This window comes from Haliotis asinina, chromosome 12, assembly GCF_037392515.1.
Source record: "Haliotis asinina isolate JCU_RB_2024 chromosome 12, JCU_Hal_asi_v2, whole genome shotgun sequence".
Lineage (NCBI taxonomy): Eukaryota > Metazoa > Mollusca > Gastropoda > Lepetellida > Haliotidae > Haliotis > Haliotis asinina.
Window position 1 is genome coordinate 5,193,614 of NC_090291.1, and position 24,200 is coordinate 5,217,813.

Genomic DNA, 24,200 nt, shown 5'->3' on the forward strand with positions numbered 1-24,200 from the left:
TGACGGAAACATTTTGATGCAATATGTATCATGTGTCCAGGGTTTACAATTTTCTATTGTGCAAACAGAAACCATGCTGTTTTTAATATACTTATTTATACAGAAAATGAAACGTGATATATATTTATTATTAAGAATTTAATATATTTTCAGCATATTGTGTTTTGGCCAGAACTAATTGAAAAGTAGTCAGTATCTCACCTTTGGTGTGAAAAGCAGCCAGTAATATAGCCTACTAGTACCAAGCAGCCAATATGCAAAGTACGATCCATGAGCAGTCGCTAGTGGTACCTTAGGAGTGCCGCCAATGTAAGGAGTGGCATGTAACCAACTTAGGGGTGCTTCTAATGTAAGGAGTGGCCTATAAACCAAGTTAGAAGTGCTTCCAATGTAAGGAGTGGCATGTAACCAACTTAGGGGTGCTTCTAATGTTAGGAGCGGCCTATAAACCAAGTTAGAAGTGCTTCCAATGTAAGGAGTGGCATGTAAACCAACTGAGGAGAGCCTCCAATATAAGGAGCGGCTTGTTAACCAACTTAAGTGTGCCTCCAATATAAGGAGTGGCCTGTAAACCAACTTAGAAGTGCCTCCAATGAAAGGAGTGGCCTGTTAACCAACTTAGGAGAGCCTCCAGTGTAAGGAGTGGTCTGTAAATCAACTTAGAAGTGCCTCCAATGAAAGGACTGGCCTGTTAACCAACTTAGGAGAGCCTCCAATGTAAGGAGCGGTCTGTAAACCAACTTAGGAGTGCTTCTAATGTACAATGTGGCCTGTAAACCAACTTAGAATAACCTCCAATGTAAGGAGCGGCCTGTAAACCAAGTTAAGAGTGCCCCAAATGAAAGGAGAGGCCTGTAAACCAACTTAGAAGTGCCTCCAGTGTAAGGAGTGGTCTGTAAATCAACTTAGGGGAGCCTCCAATGTAATGAGTGGTTTGTAAATCAACTTAGAAGTGCCTCCAATGAAAGTAGTGGCCTGTTAACCAACTTAAGAGAGCCTCCAGTGAAAGGAGCAGCCTGTAAACCAACTTAGAAGTTCCTCCAATGAAAGGACTGGCCTGTAAATCAACTTAGAAGTTCCTCCAATGAAAGGAGTGGCCTGTAAACCAAGTTAGGAGTGCCTCCAATGAAAGGAGAGGCCCGTAAACCAAGTTAGGAGAGCCCCCAATAAAAGGAGTGGCCTGTAAACCAACTTAGGAGTGCCTGTAAACCAAGTTAGGAGGGTCCCCAATGAAAGGAGCAGCCTGTAAACCAACTTAGAAGTTCCTCCAATGAAAGGACTGGCCTGTAAATCAACTTAGAAGTTCCTCCAATGAAAGGAGTGACCTGTAAACCAACTTAGGAGTGCCTCCAATGTAAGGAGGAGCCTGTAAACCAAGTTAGGAGCGTCCCCAATGTAAGGAGTGGCTGTAAACCAAGTTAGGAGGGTCCCCAATGAAAGGAGTGGCCTGTAAACCATGTTAGGAGGGTCCCCAATGAAAGGAGTGGCCTGTAAACCAACTTAGGAGTGCCTCCAATGTAAGGAGGAGCCTGTAAACCAAGTTAGGAGTGTCCCCAATGTAAGGAGGGCCTGTAAACCAACTTAGAAGTGCCTCCAATGTAAGGAGCAGCCTGTAAACCAAGTTAGGAGGGTCCCCAATGAAAGGAGAGGCCTGTAAACCAACTGAGGAGAGCCTCCAATGTAAGGAGTGGCTGTAAACCAACCTAGGAGAGCCTCCAATGTAAGGACTGGCCTGCTAGCCAACTTAAGTGTGCCTCCAATGAAAGGTGTGGCCTGCAAGCCAACTTATGAGTGCCTCCAAATAAAGGAGAGGCCTGCAAGCCAACTGAGAAGTGCCTCCAGCGTAATTAGTGGTCTGTAAACGAACTTAGGAGTGCCTCCAATGTAAGGAGAGGCCTGTAAACCAACTGAGAAGTGCCTCCAGTGTAATTAGTGGTCTGTAAACGAACTTAGGAGTGCCTCCAATGTAAGGAGAGGCCTGTAAACCAACTGAGAAGTGCCTCCAGTGTAATTAGTGGTCTGTAAACGAACTTAGGAGTGCCTCCAATGTAAGGAGAGGCCTGTAAACCAACTTAGGAGCGCCTCCAATGTAAGGAGTGGCTTGCTAGCCAACTTAGGAGTGCCTCCAATGTATAGAGTGGTCTGCAAGCTAACTTAATAGTGCCTCTAATGTAAGGAGTTTCTTTTAAGCCATTGTAAGAATGAAAACTATCCCTGTCTAGTGAGTGAATAATGCAGTTACGAATATGATAAGTTAGGAAAAAACAGTACACATTAAGGTGACTTGCAATTAAATTTCTAGTTTCTTAAGATCGATAAAGCCCCATTTCAAAAAGCAGTTACATTTGTATATTGCTTGAACGATCTTAAGTGTCTTTTGACATTGTCTTATGTCAGTGGATTGTAGCCAAGCCAAAAGAACATTTTGGAGAGACTGAAGCCAAAAGGCTCACCTACAGGTGAAGAGTTGCAGGTGGCCAAGGTTTATTGAACAGTGTATGAGCACTATGTCGTATATGACATGAATGGTTTCAAAGAGACACAGGACCAGTTCAAGGTTGTTTATATTTGAATTTTGTTCCAGGATATTATTCTGTGCAGTGGCTGCTCCAGTGCCCTTGAACTTTGCATTACATGTTTGGCCAACCCTGGTCAGAACATTCTCATCCCAAGGCCAGGATTTTCCATCTACAAGACGCTGGCCGAGTCCCTTGGGATCACCATCAACATGTACGACCTCATTGTGAGTACTTCAGTATCTCAACATGTAAAAACTGCTGCCTTTCCTAATAAGTTGTCTGAGTTAACTTGATCATGCCCCTAAGTTATTTCCCTTTGTTGTGTGGCTTGCGAAACAGGCCCAAAACTGATTTAAGCACGCACATTACAACCCCCAGATACAGCTGCATTACTTTGAAATACATATTCATATGTTATCAAATTGTCAAATAGATCCGTCAAAGGTAAACATAAAGATGTTAATCTCTCCATGTAAGATTTAAAGACATCTATGATATTTGTCTTACTCAAGCTCATGGTAATACAAGCTGTCATATCAAGTTTTTGTCTTCTGATCCTTCTTCTTGTGTGTCTCATCCTACGATGTTCTTTCTCTGATCTTGAGATGGTCTTCCTCATCCACGGGTGGTCTATCTCTGATCCAAGGATGGCCTTCCTCCAAGGATGTTCTTTGTCTGATCCTGGTGTGTTCTGTCTCTGATCCTTAAATGTTTTGTCTATGATTGTGGGATGGTCTTCCTCTGATCTAAGGATATTCTGTGTCCGATCCTGAAATGGTCCTTCTCAACCTGGGATGTTCTGTCTTGGCTTTCTCTGATCCTGGGATGGTCTTTATCTTTTCCTGGGCTGTCCTGTCTCAGATGCAAGAATGTTCTTTTCTCTTATCCAGGGATTATCTGTGTCTGATCCTGGGACGGCCTTTATCTGATCCTGTGATGCTTTAACTCTGATCCCAGGATGTTCTGAAATTCTATGATGGTTTGTCTAATCATCAGATGTTCTATCTCTGGTCCTGAGATGTTCTGTCTCTGATACCAGGATGTTCTGAATTAATCCTGAGATGTTCTGTCTCTGATCCTGGGACGTTTTTTATTTCCAACGTTGAGAAGGGTCTAAGCATGGGCATGACATGATAATTATCTGAGAGGTTTCTGTATCTTCACAGCCGGAGAAGTCCTGGGAGGCTGACTTGGACCACATGGAGCAGCTGATTGACGTCAACACTGCCGCTATCATCGTCACCAACCCCTCCAACCCCTGTGGCTCTGTATACAGTCAGCGCCACCTGGAGGACATCCTGGCTGTAGCTGACAAGTACAAGCTGCCAATCATTGCGGATGAAATATATGAGCATTTTGTGAGTAAATGTCTGAAAATTCAAACTCAAATTTCTTTGTGTTGTATAATGTTTCAGGATAATTGTAAAGAAAGTTTTCTGAAATGCTAAATACACACAATCTCATTCACTGACATGTATTGTTTAGGACAGAGAATTTGCAGATGCTCAAATAGATTTCATCTCAGAGTCTGGTTTTTGCCTGTTCATGCATTGCAACACCTTTAAGATGCTAAAATGACCCATGTCTAGTTTTGCAGAAATATTTGTGCATCATCAAATATTCTCCTAAAATTTGCTTAAATTTTGAACTGGAACCTTGGTAGACATAAATACTCTTGTAAGTCATATTTCTCTCCAGCCGCTGTCAGGACTATAGTCACCTTATGGCAGCAAAGGAGCCTAATGTAACTAATGGCACATCACTGTGACAATTTCACAGTTAATATGTCTTCCCAATATGTAATTACTGCATGTTGGACAAAGATATCAAAGAGGTCAAAAGTCATGAACCTGTCTGTCTGCCAAAAATGCATTAGTAGAAACAGTACCCGTGGGACAAATAGTAATTTTGATATGATTTCAGAACTAAAACTTCTTCAAGATATTAAAGTATGGATATTACCTAAACATAATCAAAATATCTGGAAACTGGTTCATTGTTAAACCAATGTCAATAAGACTGATAAGATAAGGTTACAAAACAAGTGAATCTCGACTGTAAAGGTGACATTGTTCTCACAGGTACATATTCTGATAATATTTAAACAACAGCAACAAAATAATTATTTGAAATGTCCAAAATATTTGTTATCTGTAGCTATTTTCATTTCCCGATGGACCAAGAATTTTCCACATGCGAACTGGAAACCTGATGGAGCAAGAATTAGCTCTGAAATAATTAACTGTGTCCTAAATAAATAATGTATACTTATTCATTAAGAGCTTCATGGTTTTTAAACCTGAAACCAAGGATTAGACAGGACTGTGTTCAAATAATTTCTGTGTTGACAGGTGTTCCCAGGCTTGAAGTATCACCCCATCGCCTCCCTCACAAAGGACGTCCCTGTCCTCTCCTGTGGAGGATTGACAAAGAGGTGAGGTCCGTCAGTGCACTGCTGCTTCACTTATTGGAAACTTGTTGCCAAGATCAAGCCCACGTGTGACCAGGTGTAAAAAACCTTGGAGTCAACTTTGTGTGCAGACTCTTTCAGTGTTGTCACTGCCCCTGGTGTACCGTGCACAACCACGCTCTTAAGAGAACACAAACATCTGTTGGTAGATGATCAGATGGTGGCCATGAACACGTGCAAACAGCTAAATGCGGGTGCAGTAAAAGTATTGCCACTATGTGTCCCAGTCCACTCAGCTGTGAATGGGTACCTCGTAAGGATTGGAAAGTCAAATTAACTCAGTGCGCATTGTGGAGAGTTGAGATTGATGATAAGCTGTGCCATTGAGATTGACATCCAATGATTGAGGGGAAAAATATCAGAGCCATGAGTATACACTAGTGCATGGATATGTGCTCTGTATAAAAATATCCAGTAATATTAATAATAAAAACATAAGGCTGTGTTGTCATGGACAACAGTAAGATTTGGTCAGAGTTGTTCCCCTTGCCCCAGTTTATGTTGGATAACCTAAAGCACCCAGACAAGTTGGTAAGACGTAACATCTGTAAACATTTTCATGTGTGAGCCACCTGGGATTCCTGAAGCTTCCATCCCGCATGCAGCACTGTCTCTTCCATCAAAGTACAGGGAGATGTCGGGTAGGTTGACCTAAGTTCAGGGTTTGGGGACCAGTGTTCAGTGACTTTATACTTACAGGTATCTGGTGCCTGGCTGGAGACTGGGATGGATTGTCATCAATGACAGACATGATGCTCTAACTGAAGTAAGTTGATGCCAGATCTGACTGATGTTTTTATAATGTTTTATTTCATTCTATAGCAGAAGGCCCAGGTTAGGTTTGGATCAACCCATGTTCGTTATAAGCGATGGGTATCGGTATCAGGGGTTCAGTCACGCTGACTTGACATTGTATCCCAATTGTGTAGATTGATGATGATGCTGTTGGTCTCTGGATTGTCTCCTCTAGACTTAATTATGTACGTACAGCTGCCATACAGCTGGAATATTCCAGAGTGTGGCATTAAACAACGAATAAGGAAAACTTATTTAACAGTTATCTCAACACCAGTACTTCTCTGGTCTGTTGGGTCTGTTGATATAGTGTGTCAGTACAGAGTTACCTCCCTTCCACTGCTTGTGATGGTAGTTAGACGTAGCTCATAGACAGGGAACCATGTTGTTTCGTGTGGTAGATGAAGTTTGGGTTGATGCTGATGGTGTTTCTTGTGGAAGGTGAGGTCTGGTTTGGTTCGACTCTCTCAAAGGATCCTTGGACCAAACTCTCTCATCCAAGCAGCTGTCCCAGATATACTGGAAAAGACACCTGCTTCATTTTATCTGGAAACTCTCAACTACATTAAGGTAAGATTGTAGTGGTTGAAAAAAAAGATTGGTAAAGAATAAAATGTATATGTGTTTTCTGTGACATTTCTTTGGATTTTTACACACATCTTTTTATTCACATTCAAATAGTAGCTCCCTTATAACTTATAAGAACTGTATAAATATATATTCATATAAATTGATAATATGACACTAGTCCTCCTTGAATGAAGTATAGCAAGGTTTGAATCCTGTTTTTACCCAGAAATGTTGCCATCATTGAACAATCAAGGAAATACCTCCAGTTTGTGGTTGTTATCATGAGAGTTTACGATCACAGACAACCCAGACAGGTCACACCCACACATGCACACTTACTCACACATGCACAAATAGAGAGGCAAACACACCTCTTCTCTCTCTCTCTCACACGCACACACATAAACAGGCACATACACTTACTTGCTCATTCACTCGCTCACTCACTCACTCACCCACCCACCCACCCACCCACTCACTCTGCCACCCATCCACTCCTCCACTCCTCACTCACCCACCAACTAACCCACCCACTCACTCACACACACACTCACTCACTCACTCACTCACTCACCCACCCATCCACCCACCCACTCACTCACCCACTCACTCACTCACTCTATGTCTGTACAGAGGAATGCCGATCTGTTCTATGAGCGTCTGTCTGCCATCCCCGGTCTGGTTCCAGTCATGCCGCAGGGCGCCATGTATATGATGGTAATGTATCAACAACTCACTGCAGAAAGTCCTGCCTTCATGACATACAGTTACAGTACAGAATACATCCTTGTAAATGTTGCCATAGATACTACCCTCTTTAATGTCAGTAGCTGTCGGCTGTTTTTGTTTTAAGCAAACCTTCAGTTTTTGGCAGACTGCTGCAAGAAGGTCAGTATTTGTTTAACCTGGCAGCTAGTTAATGTGGAGTAGTAATGATGTACTGCCTTTGTAACAGGTCGGGTACGACAAGGATGTGTTCCCTGAGTTCAAGACGGACATCGACTTTACACAGAGACTGGTGACGGAGCAGAGCGTGTTCTGTTTGCCCTCTACCGTAAGTGGCATACTAAGGTCATTGCTGTCTTTACGTTCATCTAAAATGACACCTAAAAATAATTTTGATATCCTTTAGAAAGCGAGGGAGTAAATAAGAACTGTTTAACTCTACTGTTTCTGGTGACACCAGAAAAGGGCTTCACACGTGGAACGCATGTAGGAATCAAACCCAAGTCCTCAGCATGATGAGCAGACACTTGAACCACTTGGCTACCACCACCCTGTAATGAAGAGTTGAAAGGGATTACGATGAAAAATAATAATTTTCAGTTCTCAGTCAAACCCTTTGTTCTTCAAAGAAACATAGCACAGTATGTAGACCTGAATATAGTATGTTAACGTAATGGTTGTTTGGTTTTTAAAAGAAGCATGAAGTTCTGTATCCTTTATCCTCACAGTGTTTCCAATATGCAAACTTCTTCCGCATTGTGTTGACCGTTCCGACGGAGAAGGTGACTGAGGCTTGTGACCGGATCCAAGAGTTCTGCAGCAACCACTACACCGCTGTCTCCAATGGTGTCAATGGACACCAGCATTGATCATGTGCCTTTCAAGTGTATATCAGCATTGTTCAAGTGTAGATCAGCACTGTTCAAACATGGATAACAACTATTCAAGCATGGATCTGAACTATTCAAGCATGGATCAGCAGTGTTCAACCATAGATCAGCAATGTTCAAGCATGGATCAGCTTGATCACTGTTGAAGCATTATTTACAGGGATATGAATTTTCTGTGAATTTGATGCGGGGGAATTGTGAATCATCTAAATCCAAGGAGAATGACTCCCCGATCACTATTTCACATTCTCATCCCTGAATTAAGCATGATGATAGATTTAACTATGTTTGTGTTTGATCGTACCTTGAGCTATGTTTGACCATAGAATATACAGCCATTAAGTGTGAATTTGGCTGTGTTGGTACAGACGTAAGTTAAAGGAACGGGCCGTGTTTGAGCATTGATGAAGTGCTACTTGACCAATCATCAAGCCAGAAACCATCCAGACAATAGAAAATAGTGGGGAGGCTTGTAAACAAGGTTGTAGATAGTGAGTGGTTGGGGTATTAGCTTCTGCAAATACAGGACATTTTACGTGTGGAATCCCTGTGTCTGGGAACTGCACAGGGGAGCAGGGTTTTTGCTGATGACACTCTATTTACTGGACCTCTTATGAATCAGTAAAATTTATGTTAACATTCTTTCTTCAGCATGTCATGGAAAATGTGCTGTATTTTGCAAACAATGTAAGCAGTGTCATCCCTTGTTCTGTAAAGAAATGCATTTATTTGGGAAAAAAATATATATGAAAACAAAACAGATGCATATTTTTTTAGAAAATGGAAACATTTCCAAGCAGTCGTTTTTTCACAGAAGTTGTTTTTTTTATGAAGAATTGAATTTATCCCTGTGGGCATGTACATCAACAGACCGATTCAGATGTGCTCTTTTATTTTTTTATAATTCTAAATAGCAGTGTATTGGTAATACTGGAATTTATAAAAGTATCACCATGTCAGAAAGTTTAGCTGCAACAGATCTGTAAAACATATACATTATTGACAAAAAATTATTTTGTGCATGAAATATATTTTTTATATTCCAGTTTGTTTACTTTGCCTGTATTCAAGTGCCGTTGATATTTTATATACATAAGTATCTATCATTGTGTGATATTAACTGATAATGCAGGAACCTTAATGATGCAACCGTCCAAAGAATGCATTTATGGACGGTGCATCAGCCTTAATGATGCAGCTTCAGACAGTGTATGTAGTGAGAAATATGAAACAAAACATTTTTCTTTGTGAATTTGGTATTCATCTACATGGCTGATGCATTTCATCATATCTCAATTCCTTAGCTGAAATAACTGGATTGTCTGGTCTGGATTATATTTTTTCCAGCACTATTAGTTAGCTTGAATACTACTTGATACAGCTGCAAACAAACTCAAAGAGTCCTCTGTAGCATTTCAGTGAATTGCTCGATACTTCAAGATTTTGTTGATCAGTATTGTTTTGTATTTATAGTATGAAATACATTATGCAAATTTATACGCACAACAAACTGGATTTTCTTGCCTGGCACAAAGTGAGGTTGAATTCTCAGTGTGACACCAATATGATTGTTTTCAAATTGCATAGTTTTAGACCTGTGCATTTGAGTTGTTGTGTTTTGTTAGTAGGACCAGACCAATTTTATTTCTCGTTTTACACATTTTTGTCCAAAGAAAACCTAAATGCAGGATGGACCAAAAAATCAGCAGTCAAAGCAAAAACCTGTGTTTATCCAATGTATTGTTCATGAAGTTCGTGCTCGCTGACTTCTAACACAAATATTGTTAGATAATTCAGTTTACAGTCTCTGAGAACAGACATCATTGTTTCAGTGTTCAACAAACTGTCTTGCTTCGGTGAAGTCTCACTCACGGAAATCTTAACTTTAGGATTTTATTTTTGAGCAAGGAAGTTTTAATTTTATTCTTTTTCTTACTTATATTCTTGAACAAATATGACTGGTGGATCCATAAAACAAGAAACAAAGTTGGTCTAATCTATTGATATTTTATTGAATCGTTAAGTTTGATTGTGTCTAATCAGAATTCTTGCACAAATGTTTTGTTTTATTTTAAAATGCAATATTTTAACGTACAGTGGAGTATTATTTGAACCTGTAATAATTGGTCAGACTTTATCTCTGTCCGCAAGATACACCAAACAATTGTTTTGAGACAATCAGCAGTTTAGTCAAACAATCAGCAGTTTTGTCAAGCGATTAGCTGTTTAGTCAAACTGTGTTACAGTCGCAAGTCAGCCATGGAGTGTTATATTTCTCGTGACTGTCTGATATAAACATTTTACCATTAAGGAGAAATACTTCTTAGAAAAGAAGCAGTTGTCCTCATGAGGATGAGATTAACCTGCTATTGTCAGGAAATTATAATCCAAATTAATCTTATCAATTTTGCTGAATTCATTTCAAGATTTTTGTATATTATTAACTGGTGTAGGAAAAATCAACACTGTTGTTGTTTCAGATGTCTTGCATGTTCTGATTTGTAGTAATTAATGATTCAAGGTAATACACTAATGAATCCTTTTGATTCAAGGTAACCGTGATCTTATTAAATGAGTTCCCATTAACCATTGGTGTCAGTATTAGATCAGGTGTTGGTAATATTCTGCTGGGAACAGTTCCGTTGTCTGGAACAATGTTTGGGATTTTGTTGTACTATATATCATCGTTTTGCTTGTAGAGATGAAAGTTTTGAAATGTAACTTTGTAATAATTCTGTGCTTTTATGCATCAAAACTTGTTGTCATCACTATATGTCTGTTATACTATTGGTGCATTGTTAGACTTTGATTCTTTCTCTGAATTATTGCTTGTAAGTGATTGGGATATATGATTTTTTTTGGATATATGATTCTTTTGGGATATATATCTTTTCTCAGACACTGTAGGAAACTACAGGGTAATAATTAGCAGCATCATGTTTTACGTGATATCTTAACATGGTAAGGTTACTCTTAACATCTGTAAGGTTTTTCCCAATGTCTAATCCTTTTGAGGTTGTATGTAATGTCTCGAGTTTGTAAAATCTGATATTTGAAGTACAATGAGTAATGTGTGAGCTATCAGATTTTTCATAATATCTGAGCTGTAGCATAATGCATAATGTATAAACTAAGATTTTAGTATATTTTCTTTGCGGCTGGTATGAGAAACCCAGATACCGGGTGTGTAAGTTGTACCTGTGTACCCATCTCAGTAGACAGACCCGTAATGGTGATGTAGCAGTTCGATTAAACAATGTAATACTAGTATGCTATTTTATTGTATTGTGTTTGAAGATTTAGGCATAATTACAGTCACTTCTTTTAAATATTAATCATGGTTTCAGTATGGATCCTTATACCGTTGTCAGGAAAGACAACAGTATTACAATGGTGAAAGGATCCATACCGAAACGTCGCATCATATGTAAGAAAAAAGTTGTTATCCATAAAGGATGGGTACCCAGGTAGAAAATTTGGACGCATCCCAGCCCTAATTTTCCATGCTCTGTTTAGCTGGCAAGACTATCCTGTTGATGCTGAACAGCACAAGAGAGCGTTGTCATGTTTATGCCAAGACACTTGAATTAAGCTGGACAAACCCAGATGAATCTTTTTGTAAAGTGACTTTTGATATCAGTAACAATTTTTCTGCATTTACTGAGCTTTTTTTTATACGTTTATGTGTAATACCCAACAAAATATTTGAGTAATTGTTGATTATCCTGTGATATTGTTCATCCATTTCAAAGCTTCCTGTGACAGTCCTTCAAAGCATGTTAACTGAAGGTGTTTGACTAGCTTTTTAAGTAAACTGCAGTAAACTATTGATGATGATGATGATGATGATGATGATATATTAGATAGAAATGCATTCCAACTCAACATATCAGAACTATTTAGACAGTTCCAGTTATTTTGTTAAAACGTGATGCTCCAATGATATTGTGATAGATTCTGCAGCCATTACAAATATTCTAATTTTAGTTCTGAAGCATACAATGTGATTTTGAATGAATGGTCTCAGAACGTGATGATAAATGAATGTTCATATTTTAACCAAAGCGACAATCCAATTTAACTCTAATCAGTGATCAGATTAACTTCTTGTACAGTTATGATGTCATTTTATTTGTTGTTTTGTAGATATTGTGTACAGCTGAGCAATGTTTTGTTTTGCATGGAGACACAGTATTACAGGTGGCCTAATTGTCTAAAATGCCATGTATTGTCTCCCTTTGCTGTGACAGGATGTGGTAACAATGACTTTGAATCCTAGCATCATGCTAGTGCTGGCACCTGCCTCAAGCCTGTACAGTGTGATCAGTCGATAGGCGTAAGGATGTAGACACTCCAGCATTCATAAATCAGTGATCTATAAACCGAGGTATTTATGTTATGTTTTAGGGTGTGGATTTAGCACATTTTACATATTTACTTTATTGTACTCATTATTGTACATGATGTTCTCCGTGTGATAGTGGTAATGACACTTTATCATGGTGGAGGTGAGCTCTGTTGGTTTACATATTGCTTATACAGGGTAACATTGTATGCCTGTATTGTTGTAGAATTCCTTCTTTTCAAAAGTCAGTGTGAAAAACGTCTCAACCAGAGGAAAGACCTAAGCAGATGAATACAGTCAATGTAAATATGAACATCTGCTGAGCTCACTGATGGGCACATTGCAGTTGGAAGGACAATCCAAATCTTTTACTGTAAAATTGTGGTACAAAATGTAAATAAATATAGGTCTGGTGGTGTACTGGTGCCTTTTGGTAGTTTTGGACTTCTGAATTCAATAATTGTTTACATTTCCATGGCAACATGTTTGACTTTGACTGAAATTGATAGCTATACTCTTTTTATGGAGCAGAACTTTGATAAAACACCATTTTTTCGCCACATTTCTTTTCACGTACATAGGTCTTGTAGTGTACAGATGCCTTTAATGTTTTTGGAATTCTGAAAATATGATGTTATCCATGGGAACTCCTTTGCCCGATTTTGGTGGCAGTGCAGAACTGTGAAACCATTCACTATTTCTTCACCAACCTTGACACATGGATAGGTCTGGTGGTGTACTGGTGCCTTTTGGTGTTTTTTGAATTCTGAATAAAATATTTTTTGTGTCTCCATGGCAACAATTTTTACTTTAACTGAATTTGGTGGCAGTGCTCCTTTCTGGAACAGAACTTAAAACATTTCAATGTACTCCTTCCACTTTGCTATGTACACAACCAAACATCTGACATGATCATGGCTGGTAGACGTGTTCAAGAAGAGTATTTTGCCTCTGTGGGAGATATTGATGACTTTGCCTTCTTGTTATTTTTAAGATGAGTCTCAGTATGTAGAAAGAAGGTTACTGTGTATGTACCGGTGACATGACACATATATATCTGTTGACACGTTTTAAAATTACTTGTTATTTATCAGTATTAAGTGTTATGTCTACAGTAGTAAATAGTGTAGGTTGATCAAGATGTCTTGATGTGCAGTGAATCAGCTGGTCCCGGTGTGTGTTGTATTATGGATCTTATGATCTTGTGACTGTTGAACTGACATATAATGTGATGGTAAGGAAAGACAATCTCTGACAACATGACTTGAATTTACAAGTTGAAAGGAAAGAGTATTATTTAAATAGTAAAGGCTCATGACAATCACTGACGTGACTTGGTGTTCTGATAGAAAGAAGAAAATATTTTAATGTAAAGACAAAGGTTGAAGGCAATCTCTGAGTTTGTGAGTTTTTTTGTAGATGAGGTTCCACATGTTCAGCATCTTGGTGGTGATGTTCCTGTAGAGATACATGAATATTACAATATAGTCTGTGGCCAACTGAACAGTGATATGTTCAAATGAATGTGTGCCTTAATCTTACCACCATAGTCAACTGAGTTTCTGTGTATTAATCAAAATGGTTTGGAAGCATACTGTATTCAAGAAGACTGCTTTTGCTGACAATAGTATTAATTTGCAAATGTGATAATGCTAACTGAACTACTAATGTACGATATATCCAAGAAATCTCCCATGTACAATTATTTTTGCTGTTTAAATAGAATTGGTTTTGTGTGTGCATGTGCAATGTAACCTATATTATACGTTGTGCTTTTTGAAAATACTTGACATGTGTAAATGTTTTTTTTGTTTTGTTTTGTTTATGTATTGAGGTTCTGGGAAACTCTTGCTGTTATTGGTTACATATGTAGCTATGTAGTGTAGATCAGTGTGTTATCATTGGGATGGACTGTTTTGACTTATATTTTCTACAGATATACATATATATTTTATGTATTTGTGAAGTTTGTCAAAATAAGATCTGATTGCTGTGCGGTTGATGCTTAACACCTTGTAATGCTTACATGTTCATTGTGACAATGTCTCTACCTTGGAATTTATGACTTAGTCACTTGTTTACTCTCTCTCTCCATGAAGCAGTGGTTAAGAGAAAATGAAAATAGTAATTTACAAAATTCAAAACAGGGCTGTTTAGTTAATTGTTTGTTTACAGACTGCAGCCACACAGCTGGAATAGTGTGGCATTAAACAGTATTAGGAGGATTAAAATGCGAAGGCATGTCATACTGTTTCAATGGCAGAAACAAGCCCAGCGTGTCTCAAAGAGTTATGTTTTTGACAGATGCAGAGCAGGTCTCTTTGCCATCTTTTAAACTATCTCAACAGATATAATTTAAATATTGTTCCATTAGGTACTAAACTCACTCACTCACTCTATCCAGGGTGCTCTATATCAGGGATGTCTAGCAGGGACCCACTAGGATCTTATGGCAGCTATTCCACAGAAGTGCTCATTTCAGTATTGTTAACTATTTTGACAAACTTCATTTGTTTGCTGTATATCAGCGACAGTAGCACAAATATATGAATTCATAATGACTGTCTGTCTGTGTTTGTGCAGACAGACAACCATTTGTTGTTGTGTGATTTATTTTTAATAAACTTATTTTAGCATGAATTGTTATGTATCATTTGTAATTCAAACATGAAATGACAACACTAAGTTGTGACAACCTCTGGTTCAGACCTCTCATCTGATAATGGGATCATGTTGCCATCATTTCCAGAATCAAGATGTCCCTTTGGAACTTACAGATGACATACATATATAGTTGTCCCAGAAATCATTGCGAAAACTTATATTTCATAATGCTGATAATATTACATTAAAATAGGTTGTTGCAACATTAAGAAAGGTACTCAGTATGGGAGGCAACTCTTGTAGGCTTAAGAATGAAAATTATTACACCAAGAGTTATCTCCCCTGGTGTTGGATACAACCTCCTTGGTTAACATTTTGTATTTGACAGCAGAAGTGAAGTGAATGCTGTTTCTAGATGTATTTTGTGTCGTGCAATTCAACTATGAAAATATTCAATTGAGACAACTCCAGCAATAAAAACAACAACCTCTGATTCTGCCCATTCAGCCAATAACGGGGCCATGCTGTCGTCACCTCCAGAAAAAAAGGAACATACAGATGCTATCCATCTACAACAACGCATGTAGGGGGCAGTGAGGTAGCCATGTGGTTAAAGCTTTCGCTCTTTTTCATCGAAGATCCAGCTTTTTCTGGTGTCCTCCGCCTCGATGATTACTGCAATATTGCTAAAAACGGTGTAAAACCAAACTCACTCACTCGTGTGCTTGTCCTGATCTTTCAACTCCGTGTGAGAGCTGCGGTTTGTTAGGTCATTCTCACCAATATCCCTGAACATAAGCTGAGTTGTAACCAGTAACAACTCAAATAAGTCACCCTTTTCACTTGTGCCATACCTACAAATGTTTTCAGAACAACGTTTGAATGTAGAGGTCAAGTTTGCTGAAGGGCAGGATGTGCTAACCATTTTTATGACATTCTGGCTATGTTACAGTGTGATAGTGATTGGTTCATGTGACATAATGCCACATAAGAACAGTATAATACTTCATGGATAACAACTTGTTTATTTCATTATGAATCGACGTTTCGGTATATCTTTTTTTACTCGCCAAGCAAGAGTGTCTACCAAAACGTCACATCATAATAACGTATACACCATGACATCAATGAAGCTTTATACTTTTCTTCAATTTTCATCAACTTCAAGAAATGCCAGTCACACAGAAGATAATGCCAGTATGGTAAAGGGGTACTGAGTTCTTCTTATGGCCTGGGAAATGGTTTTGTCGCTTTGCTTCTGAACTAACCAGGCATGTCCTTTGGACCGACATGTCCCAAAGTGGCGATGGTGTGAGGGTCAGTTAGTCGGAGTTCCATATTCTGTCATGTTGGTGGTGAACTGGCTATGGCTATCTCCCAAGTCTTCCTAAGTTGCAAGTTGGTCATACATTAAGTGACGGGTTTTCCAGACGAGTGTTTAAAACGCTACCCAAACTGTTCTTGTATATTGCTGATTGGGTGTTCACCTCATATCAGACCCGTGAAGATAGGGGTTAGAATTGATCTTCAATAACCCATGCTTGTCGCAAGAGCGATTTGTGGTCCGCCTCACTGACTACGTTGACACATGTAATCGTATCCCTGTTGCGTCGATTCTCATGCGGTTGATCATTGGAGTGTCTGGTCCCGCCTCGATCATTTACAGACCGCCGCCATATAGCTGGAATATGGTGAGTGCGGCGTAAAACTAAACTCACTCACTCATATAACGCACTTTACCTAGCCTCATCCTTTATGAGAGCTAAAAGTCTGTTATCAGTGAGATGTGTACATGAGCTGTGTCCATTAATCCATACATGAGGTTAAAGTATCCGCACGAGAGACAAACTAGTGGATGAAGTCATAGCAGATGAAACAATATACCCTGGATTGACTCAAATGGTTTCAAAGTGTAAAGTCCGACTCAGTCGAGAGGAACAGTCTTATTAGTCCGGTTAGATGAAGTCACTGCCTCGTAAAGTTCCGATGTGGAACCAGTCTCAAGCAGTCCGTGTTTGTTTGTTTGTTTCAGGCTCGCGGATCTGATTGGTGCACATTATTGGGGTAGATGCACATGACGGATATCTGATTACTTAAAAGAACCCCTCTTAGAGCTGGGTTATTGCTCATTTCGGCGTTAAGCAAAGAAAATAAAACCAAACAAAATGACGCTGGGTGGTGACTAACGTGGTCAGGTCACCACTGTTGGAGACTTGGTTGGTTGGTTGGTGTCGTGTAACTCGGGATGCATGGGATAGTGATGACGATAGAATTCACCTGGTTGTCTTGTCCAGATTCATTTAAATCCAGGCCTCCTGCTGGATTATTCCTCACTAACACCAACAAGCCTGTGGTAGTGTTAATTCACTATTCCCACTTCTCACTACATGGTCCCGGCGTAACGTGTGTTTATTGTTTGTCACCGCACTCGGCAATATTCCAGCTCTATGGTGGCGGTCTGTAAATACTCTAGTCTGGACTAGACCATCCAGTGATTGACATCATGGGCACCGATCTACGAAATAGGGATACGATGACATACATCAACCGAGTCGGCCAGCGTGACTTCCCGGTCCTGTCAGTCGTCACTTACGACAAGCGTGAATTACGGAAGAACAAAGTCTAACCCGCATTTTCACGGGGCAGACAAGCATGGGTTGCTGAAGACCAGTTCTATCCCGGATATTAACATACACCCAATGTGACTTACGAGCCAAATGACAACAGTGACGCTTTAAGGATGCATGTTTTTTAATCAGTTAAAAGCACAATTCACTTGCAAAACATACAAAAATAAAACATATTTTCACTCAGACAGGAGACTTTGGCTCCAGTCGGGACTGGAATGGTGAGTTTACTGTACAACGGGATTAAGTGGCACAGGTGCTGGTTGCAGTACAAGAAATATAGCGGCGAAGATGTGATGGTTGGACACACGACCTCAGCTAAACTGACTTTACCATAAACTTAAAATGAAACCACGCTGAGACAATTGTCAAGTTCCATTTAGTGACAAAAAAATTTGCTCAAGATTATGACATGACGTTTTTGAGTTATTTCATATTCGTGCGGCGATGCCAAGAAAGGCAAATAAAGGAATACGTGATCTTTTTCATAACGCTATATTAATATGGTATTACATAATATGACAGATGAACTATAGTAATTAGAAAAAAAACCGGGTGGTCGTAGATTGACATTTTATGTTACATTAATGTCGCTCTGTGATGAAAAAACTTCCGTCTATGTCCGTTCATTGAAGGATTCTACAGACACTCGAAATTAAATGTTGAAGATGCATATGTTAATCCGAGACATATATTCAGAAACAAATTATCGAAAACAGTATTTATTCCCTTTGACTGGGTTTTGGGACGTGTTTCCTCTTCTAACGCCACAGGCCGACCATTTTACAAGTAACTTGGGAATACTGAAATATATGACAGATTTCTCGCTGACATGACAATACTAACCAATTACCAAAGGTGTCTTTAATGACATTGTCAGTTATAGTTGATTGTCAGGTAGTTACAGGTAACAGGAAGTGACAATGTAAAAACATGTTATTATTGTAGATGGGAGCTTGAAGAGGGGTGGCGTTCTAGTCGATATATGATTTGATGACTCGCCATATAACAGAGTGCAATTCTTAACGCACCATGTTACAAGTACGCTCAGGACAGAAACGACGTTCACACACAGGCTATTGTCTTACACAGAACTCTTGGCTGATGCTCTGTGCGGCTTGTTGGGACAGATAAAGGGTTGTGATGCAGATAAAAAAACCCCTGTCATCTCACCCTCATTGACAAAATTACCCTGGGCAACACAAATATGACGTGGAAAGACGAAAAACCCCAGTCAAACCTTGTTTGGAATTTCACAACGGCCGCACTGAATATAATACTGTGTCAAGACCAGTTCTACCAAGAAATATCGCCACAGAAGAGTTAATGAATTGATGAAGATTGTCTTAATAAATATCTTTAAAAATGTTAAACATAATTATGTTAAACTCACCGACCCGATGTACACTGATGAGCGATGAACTTTAAACGTATTACAAGAAAAAATGTACAACGAGGATGTGTGAATATTCTTCAAATCTTAAAACACCGGAAGAAGAAAAGTCAAGGATATAATTACCTTAAAATTACATAAAGTTTAAAAAAAGCACAACATTTTATGTTCAACTTGAAATTTAAACTAGACTTGACACTGACTTACGGATTTTGAGTGTCATATCACTTAATGCAAACTTTCAGAAATGTCATGGAGAGAACACCATGTGTGAGGGAGTGTCACATCACTTCAGCAATGTCATGGAGGAGTTCACATTGTGTGTGTCAGGACACTTCAGCGCTGTTTCAGCAATGTCATTGTAGAATATCTCTTGCGTGAGTGCCAGACTACCGCAACACACCAGCAATGTCATTGCTGAATACCTATTGCGAGTGTCACGCCACTTCAGCAATGTTTCAGCAATGTCATGGTAGAGTTCAACGTGTGAGACCACTGTGTCTAGCATCAGGGCAATATCACAAACATGCGCGGTGATGGCTAAAGGGAAGCCTAAATTGATGTTTGCTGAAAACCGCGATCATGATTTGTAACAGATCCAGGATGATAATCACGGTGAACCTGGGATACAAACCCACCATCATCTGATCCTGTCAAAGCAAAGGGAAATCACTGTTCGTGAACCTCTATTAGGGCGCCATAAACGACTTGGTCACAGGGCAAGGCTTTAACATATCTGCAAAGTACACAGTAACAGTGAAGCATATCTATGTTGATGTTGTTCAGCATCTCGGCAGTACAAAATCGAAATGCATGGAAGCATTTTGACACAAACTTTACACATAGACACACAATATTTAGTTAAAATCACATTTATAGAATATGTACTTAGGCACTTTGAAATATGTACAATATTCAAGTCACTAAATAACAACGCATTTCATCCTCTAGAAAACGTCCTTCAGAAACATCAGTCATGAATGGACATCGTTGTTGAGAAGTTACAAAGAAGTCATCAAAACATGGAATGTGGATATAGTTATCAAGACCCACGTGGATTTCACATGGGAAATATACCTCTAACCTACAGTACTGTAACCTACTGTACTGTAACCTACTCAATCTACTACACGAGGTTACGTTATCTTATCAACAGTGAACGGTAAAATTCGCGCAATCTGTAAATCTGTAATCGAGTCTGGTCCAGACAATCCAGTGATTGAAATCATAAGATCAACGTAAATAGGATGCGCTGACAAACCTTCCCGTTCTCAAAGAAGTGTGAACGTCCTTATATGCATGTTTGATGTATGTTTGTCCCGCCCCCTCGGCCCCCCAAATCCCCCCGCCCCTCCCCAGCCACCCCCTGCCCTCCCCATCCAGAAACTTCCCGGTGTATTATTACACTTGTTCTTGAATAATGATGTTACAATGTTAAAAGTCAACTTTGACTCATATAACATGGAGATCCCGGGTAGGTATTGATGTGGTACAGTGCATGTCATCGTAACCCTGGCAGATGGTGTCGTTCTCATATCAATCACTGGATTGTCTCTCCCAGACTCTTGAACTGACAGACCGCCGTCGATGAAATGTGCTTGGCGTTACGGTTCAACCAAGCAAACACTCCCAGGCAGCAGAGGATATTCCAACACGTGTTGTGCTGACTCCATTGGCCATATACCATCGCTGGACATCTCTCAGGTCGCACAGACATCTGTAACTGCAGACTCCAGGCGGCTATCACCTAACACCGATGAAGAACCATTCCATCTCACGGGCCTCCTCTTTGATGTTTCATTTTCTGCAACGCTTGAACGCATAGGCATTAGGTCCGTCATTGTTAGCAGCGTTCAAAACAATCTTCTCGACAGTTGAGAACATCAATTGCCCTGCACAGCGGCGTGTTACCGACAGTAAATGGGGTTTTGGCGGGACCGTGGAAGGTTGCATGCCATCAATTCTATATAAAACTGAGAAACGATACTCGAGCATGGACCTTATAAACCGAGTATTTAGACTCTGTCTGCTACATATACCTCTGGGAAATCAGGAAAGGACATATGATACTATACAGATCTGTGTGAGCATGTTTTGGAGAAACAATGCCTTCCCCGAACCACGCAGGAACCTGGCGGAAGTCAGGCCAAACCAAGACGTTGCCAACCCAGGTGTGACTAGGAAGTAATTAACCTGTTAGTAACCTGTTAGTAACCAGACAGTAACCCAGCAGTGTTCGGGCTGGAACCAGGGAGTAACTAGGCAGTAACAGGTAAGCTACGGACACAGTCCTGATACGTACAGTGTGCTCTGTGGGAACAATGTCTGGTGCCCATCTTCAGTCGAGATGTGAACGAGATGAACTGAGAATGTTTTCTGTTATCATGATAAGATTGACAAACGTTATACCATTGATGCCAGTTGAAGTCTAAAGAGCTTGCATTAAACTTGCACGATTTCCCAGTTGTCAGAGTGTAGTTCCCCTCCAAGACCTCAAGATCAGTCATTGAGCGTTGTCGATAACAGCCTGTTAAAACCTCAAAGATTATATCCTGTCTTCACGTGAAGAATACATGTTACGTTCTCCACAGCTAAAAAAAGAAAAAGTAATTGACTGGTGGCAATGATTAATCGAGTTCAAAATGACGGAAGATAGTGAAGAAGGCAGTCAAAGACTGGAAGACATAAAACAAGACGTGATCTGAATATGTCACAAGAGGCATCCCCTTCTGTACACGACGATGACAGCGTCTTGACAACCATACGTAGACAACTCCATGACGCTACATACAGCAAGACAATGCATGCTTCGTCTGGGAATTAACAAGCTTAAGTAACAAACGCACAGTGACTACATTCAAGCGCAACGATGACTCCCTTGATTCGTGTGACTTCATACTATGTACAGAGAATCAAGGAGGCCTGGAAATGACAGTCATTAAGACACAGTAGTGTTGTGATGATAGTAGGACAGTCAAATGTTATAAAAACCGTTCATATTGTACACAATGTATCCTCACAATGGCTGGCAGCCATGAGCTACATTTCTCACAGTGGAATAGGTAACCGTGGGTGTCTCTATGACATAATTTTGTGTCCTTTGCTCCTTCTCGTCTAGGTTCCCGCGAATTTCCCCTTCTTAACACATTCATCTTCAGTGTTTGGCAGCACACTCATATCACATGCACAGTAGAACATGTCGCATCTTATGAACTCGGGTATTATATACACCGTTCGAGTTCCTTGTTCACTATCAACTGGGGCAGTATGCTGGTCTCTCTGCTATAGAGCCATTGGCCATCCAACTGTTGGTTAGACCGTGGAAGCACAGAATACTCCGTTGTCTCCTGATCGCCGCGTAGGGCAAAAATACTGCTTCGTAAAATCTCAGTTTAAATCCAACACTCATAGATTTCCGACACTTGTCAAATAAGGCTACGGAAGGACCATCAGATTTATATCTGTCACAGATCACAAGTGATCCCGTAATCACTGAACGCTGGTTAGCACTCATCGACCACTCGCGCAGTTCCAATCAAATAATCACATGACGTGGTTTTGGGTTCACGGAAACAGGCGAAGTCTAGTCATGTGATCATGGTCAGTCGACGTCGCAACGTGACAAGTCACCTGCGTGGCCATCGTCATCATAGAGAGTACACCAACCAGTACACAACGTTGAAGATTAAAAACATTATCGGGAACATTGCTCTTGAGATCTTGTCTGCCATTCGTGCCCGCTGACGCTTTAACCGGTCTTGTAGGTACACAATGCGTCTGTTTGAGCTGAAGGATATCTGGAAAGAGAAGGTGCAATGACGTTATAAACGTCATTCACAGAAACATTTAGATAAATAGCGCTATTTATAGTGTTATACGCCTTTTACAAACAATAACAGTTATAACGCCATTTACAGTGTTACAAACCTCAGTTATATACCCCATTGACAGTGTTAATAGTGTCAAAGTACGTCTTTTACTCTACATTAAGTTTCTAAACGTCACATTCTGTGCTAAACGTCGTTTACAAAAGCGCCGTCTACAATGTTCTTAGTAATACTGTTATATTATCGACGTTGTGTACAGTTGCAACAACGTCAGTTACAACCTCATTTGCACCGCGTACGTTTACAAACGTCATTTGCATTGACGATACAGTCATTCACATGAATAGCCATTACTAGAAGAGGAACACATTTTTTGGGATAGGTATCTTTTTTATTGAAACATTTCGGTATAGATGCTAGCACCTTTATCAAGCAAATTATCATTTCACTTCCATAAAAACTGTTCCTCTTCATCATGCCTTTTATTGACGTCATTTACACCCTCTTTCGATCTAATGAAATGGTGATGATGATGATGATGATGATTTGGAGATTTAATGTGCGCTCTCTGACATAATAAGTATCTCACGAGACTAATGAAAGGGTTTTCTTTATCTCCTGTTTTGACATAAGGGTTTTAACGACTGCATAAAAATCCAGACACTCGTGTATGGAAGTTGCTTTGTTGGGTTGATAATTCACTTTCATTCAGTACAGCTTTCATGTTTCTACTGTAGGAGATAAAAACTTTGGAAAACAACTGTAACAGGCAACACGAAAGGGTACGTCGTACTTTGGTGTAATTGATGCTGCGAAACCGCCAGCAAAAATAATATCCCTCTCTCACTTGACAAACAACGCTATCCGTTTGATCTTCGGTGACCATAATTATTCATAGCAAATCTATTGTTTTCGTTTAGAAACCGCAATACAAAGTGACTGCATTGTGACAGGAGCACCAAAGGGCAGTTATACAATCAGCTGATAACATTAACAGTAGGGCACCCGATACACGCGTCCGTCATGTTCTTCCCCAGAGCAGTGACCATGTGATCACCGTCAAAGTGAAATAGTGAAACACTGTATTCAGAGCACAAAAGACCGAAAGGTCCTTGATTTAATTCATTTTCCATGAGGGCTTCCTGTTAGAAACATGCGCACATGGGCAGTGAAATTAAAGTGATAATATCTTCAAAGGATGTTTGCTAACACCCCCAAATACATGTAACATCAATCACACCCTCGAGACCAAATATAAATGTAAACTTCTGCATAATAGCAAAAAACATATTTACTGACCATTTTGAATCATCAGATATGATACTACACGACTAAGCGATTTGTAGGTTTGTGTACAAATCATGGGAGATTGGGGCAAAACGCATATACAGTATTAATACGTTTCTGTATTAGCAAGGTAAATTAATAAATCCA

At 39.7% G+C, this 24,200-nt stretch overlaps 2 protein-coding genes across 5 annotated transcripts in view; one reads left to right on the forward strand and one right to left on the reverse strand.

Moving 5' to 3' along the window:
* Positions 1-8,980, forward strand: part of LOC137258992 (tyrosine aminotransferase-like) — a 37,987-nt gene extending 29,007 nt beyond the window's left edge. Inside the window, exons 5-12 of the mRNA XM_067796694.1 lie at positions 2,585-2,743; positions 3,686-3,877; positions 4,871-4,953; positions 5,689-5,755; positions 6,226-6,354; positions 6,988-7,071; positions 7,310-7,408; positions 7,809-8,980. Of these exons, the coding sequence (XP_067652795.1) occupies positions 2,585-2,743; positions 3,686-3,877; positions 4,871-4,953; positions 5,689-5,755; positions 6,226-6,354; positions 6,988-7,071; positions 7,310-7,408; positions 7,809-7,949 (954 nt within the window). The 3' untranslated portion in view covers positions 7,950-8,980. The remainder of the gene's footprint in view (positions 1-2,584; positions 2,744-3,685; positions 3,878-4,870; positions 4,954-5,688; positions 5,756-6,225; positions 6,355-6,987; positions 7,072-7,309; positions 7,409-7,808) is intronic.
* Positions 8,981-20,335: 11,355 nt separating this feature from the next.
* LOC137257622 (glycine receptor subunit alpha-2-like) overlaps positions 20,336-24,200 on the reverse strand; it is a 119,397-nt gene continuing 115,532 nt past the window's right edge. For all 4 annotated transcript variants that reach the window (XM_067794949.1, XM_067794948.1, XM_067794951.1 and 1 more), the window contains one exon: positions 20,336-22,736. In XM_067794949.1, the coding sequence (XP_067651050.1) occupies positions 22,587-22,736 (150 nt within the window). In that variant the 3' untranslated portion in view covers positions 20,336-22,586. The remainder of the gene's footprint in view (positions 22,737-24,200) is intronic.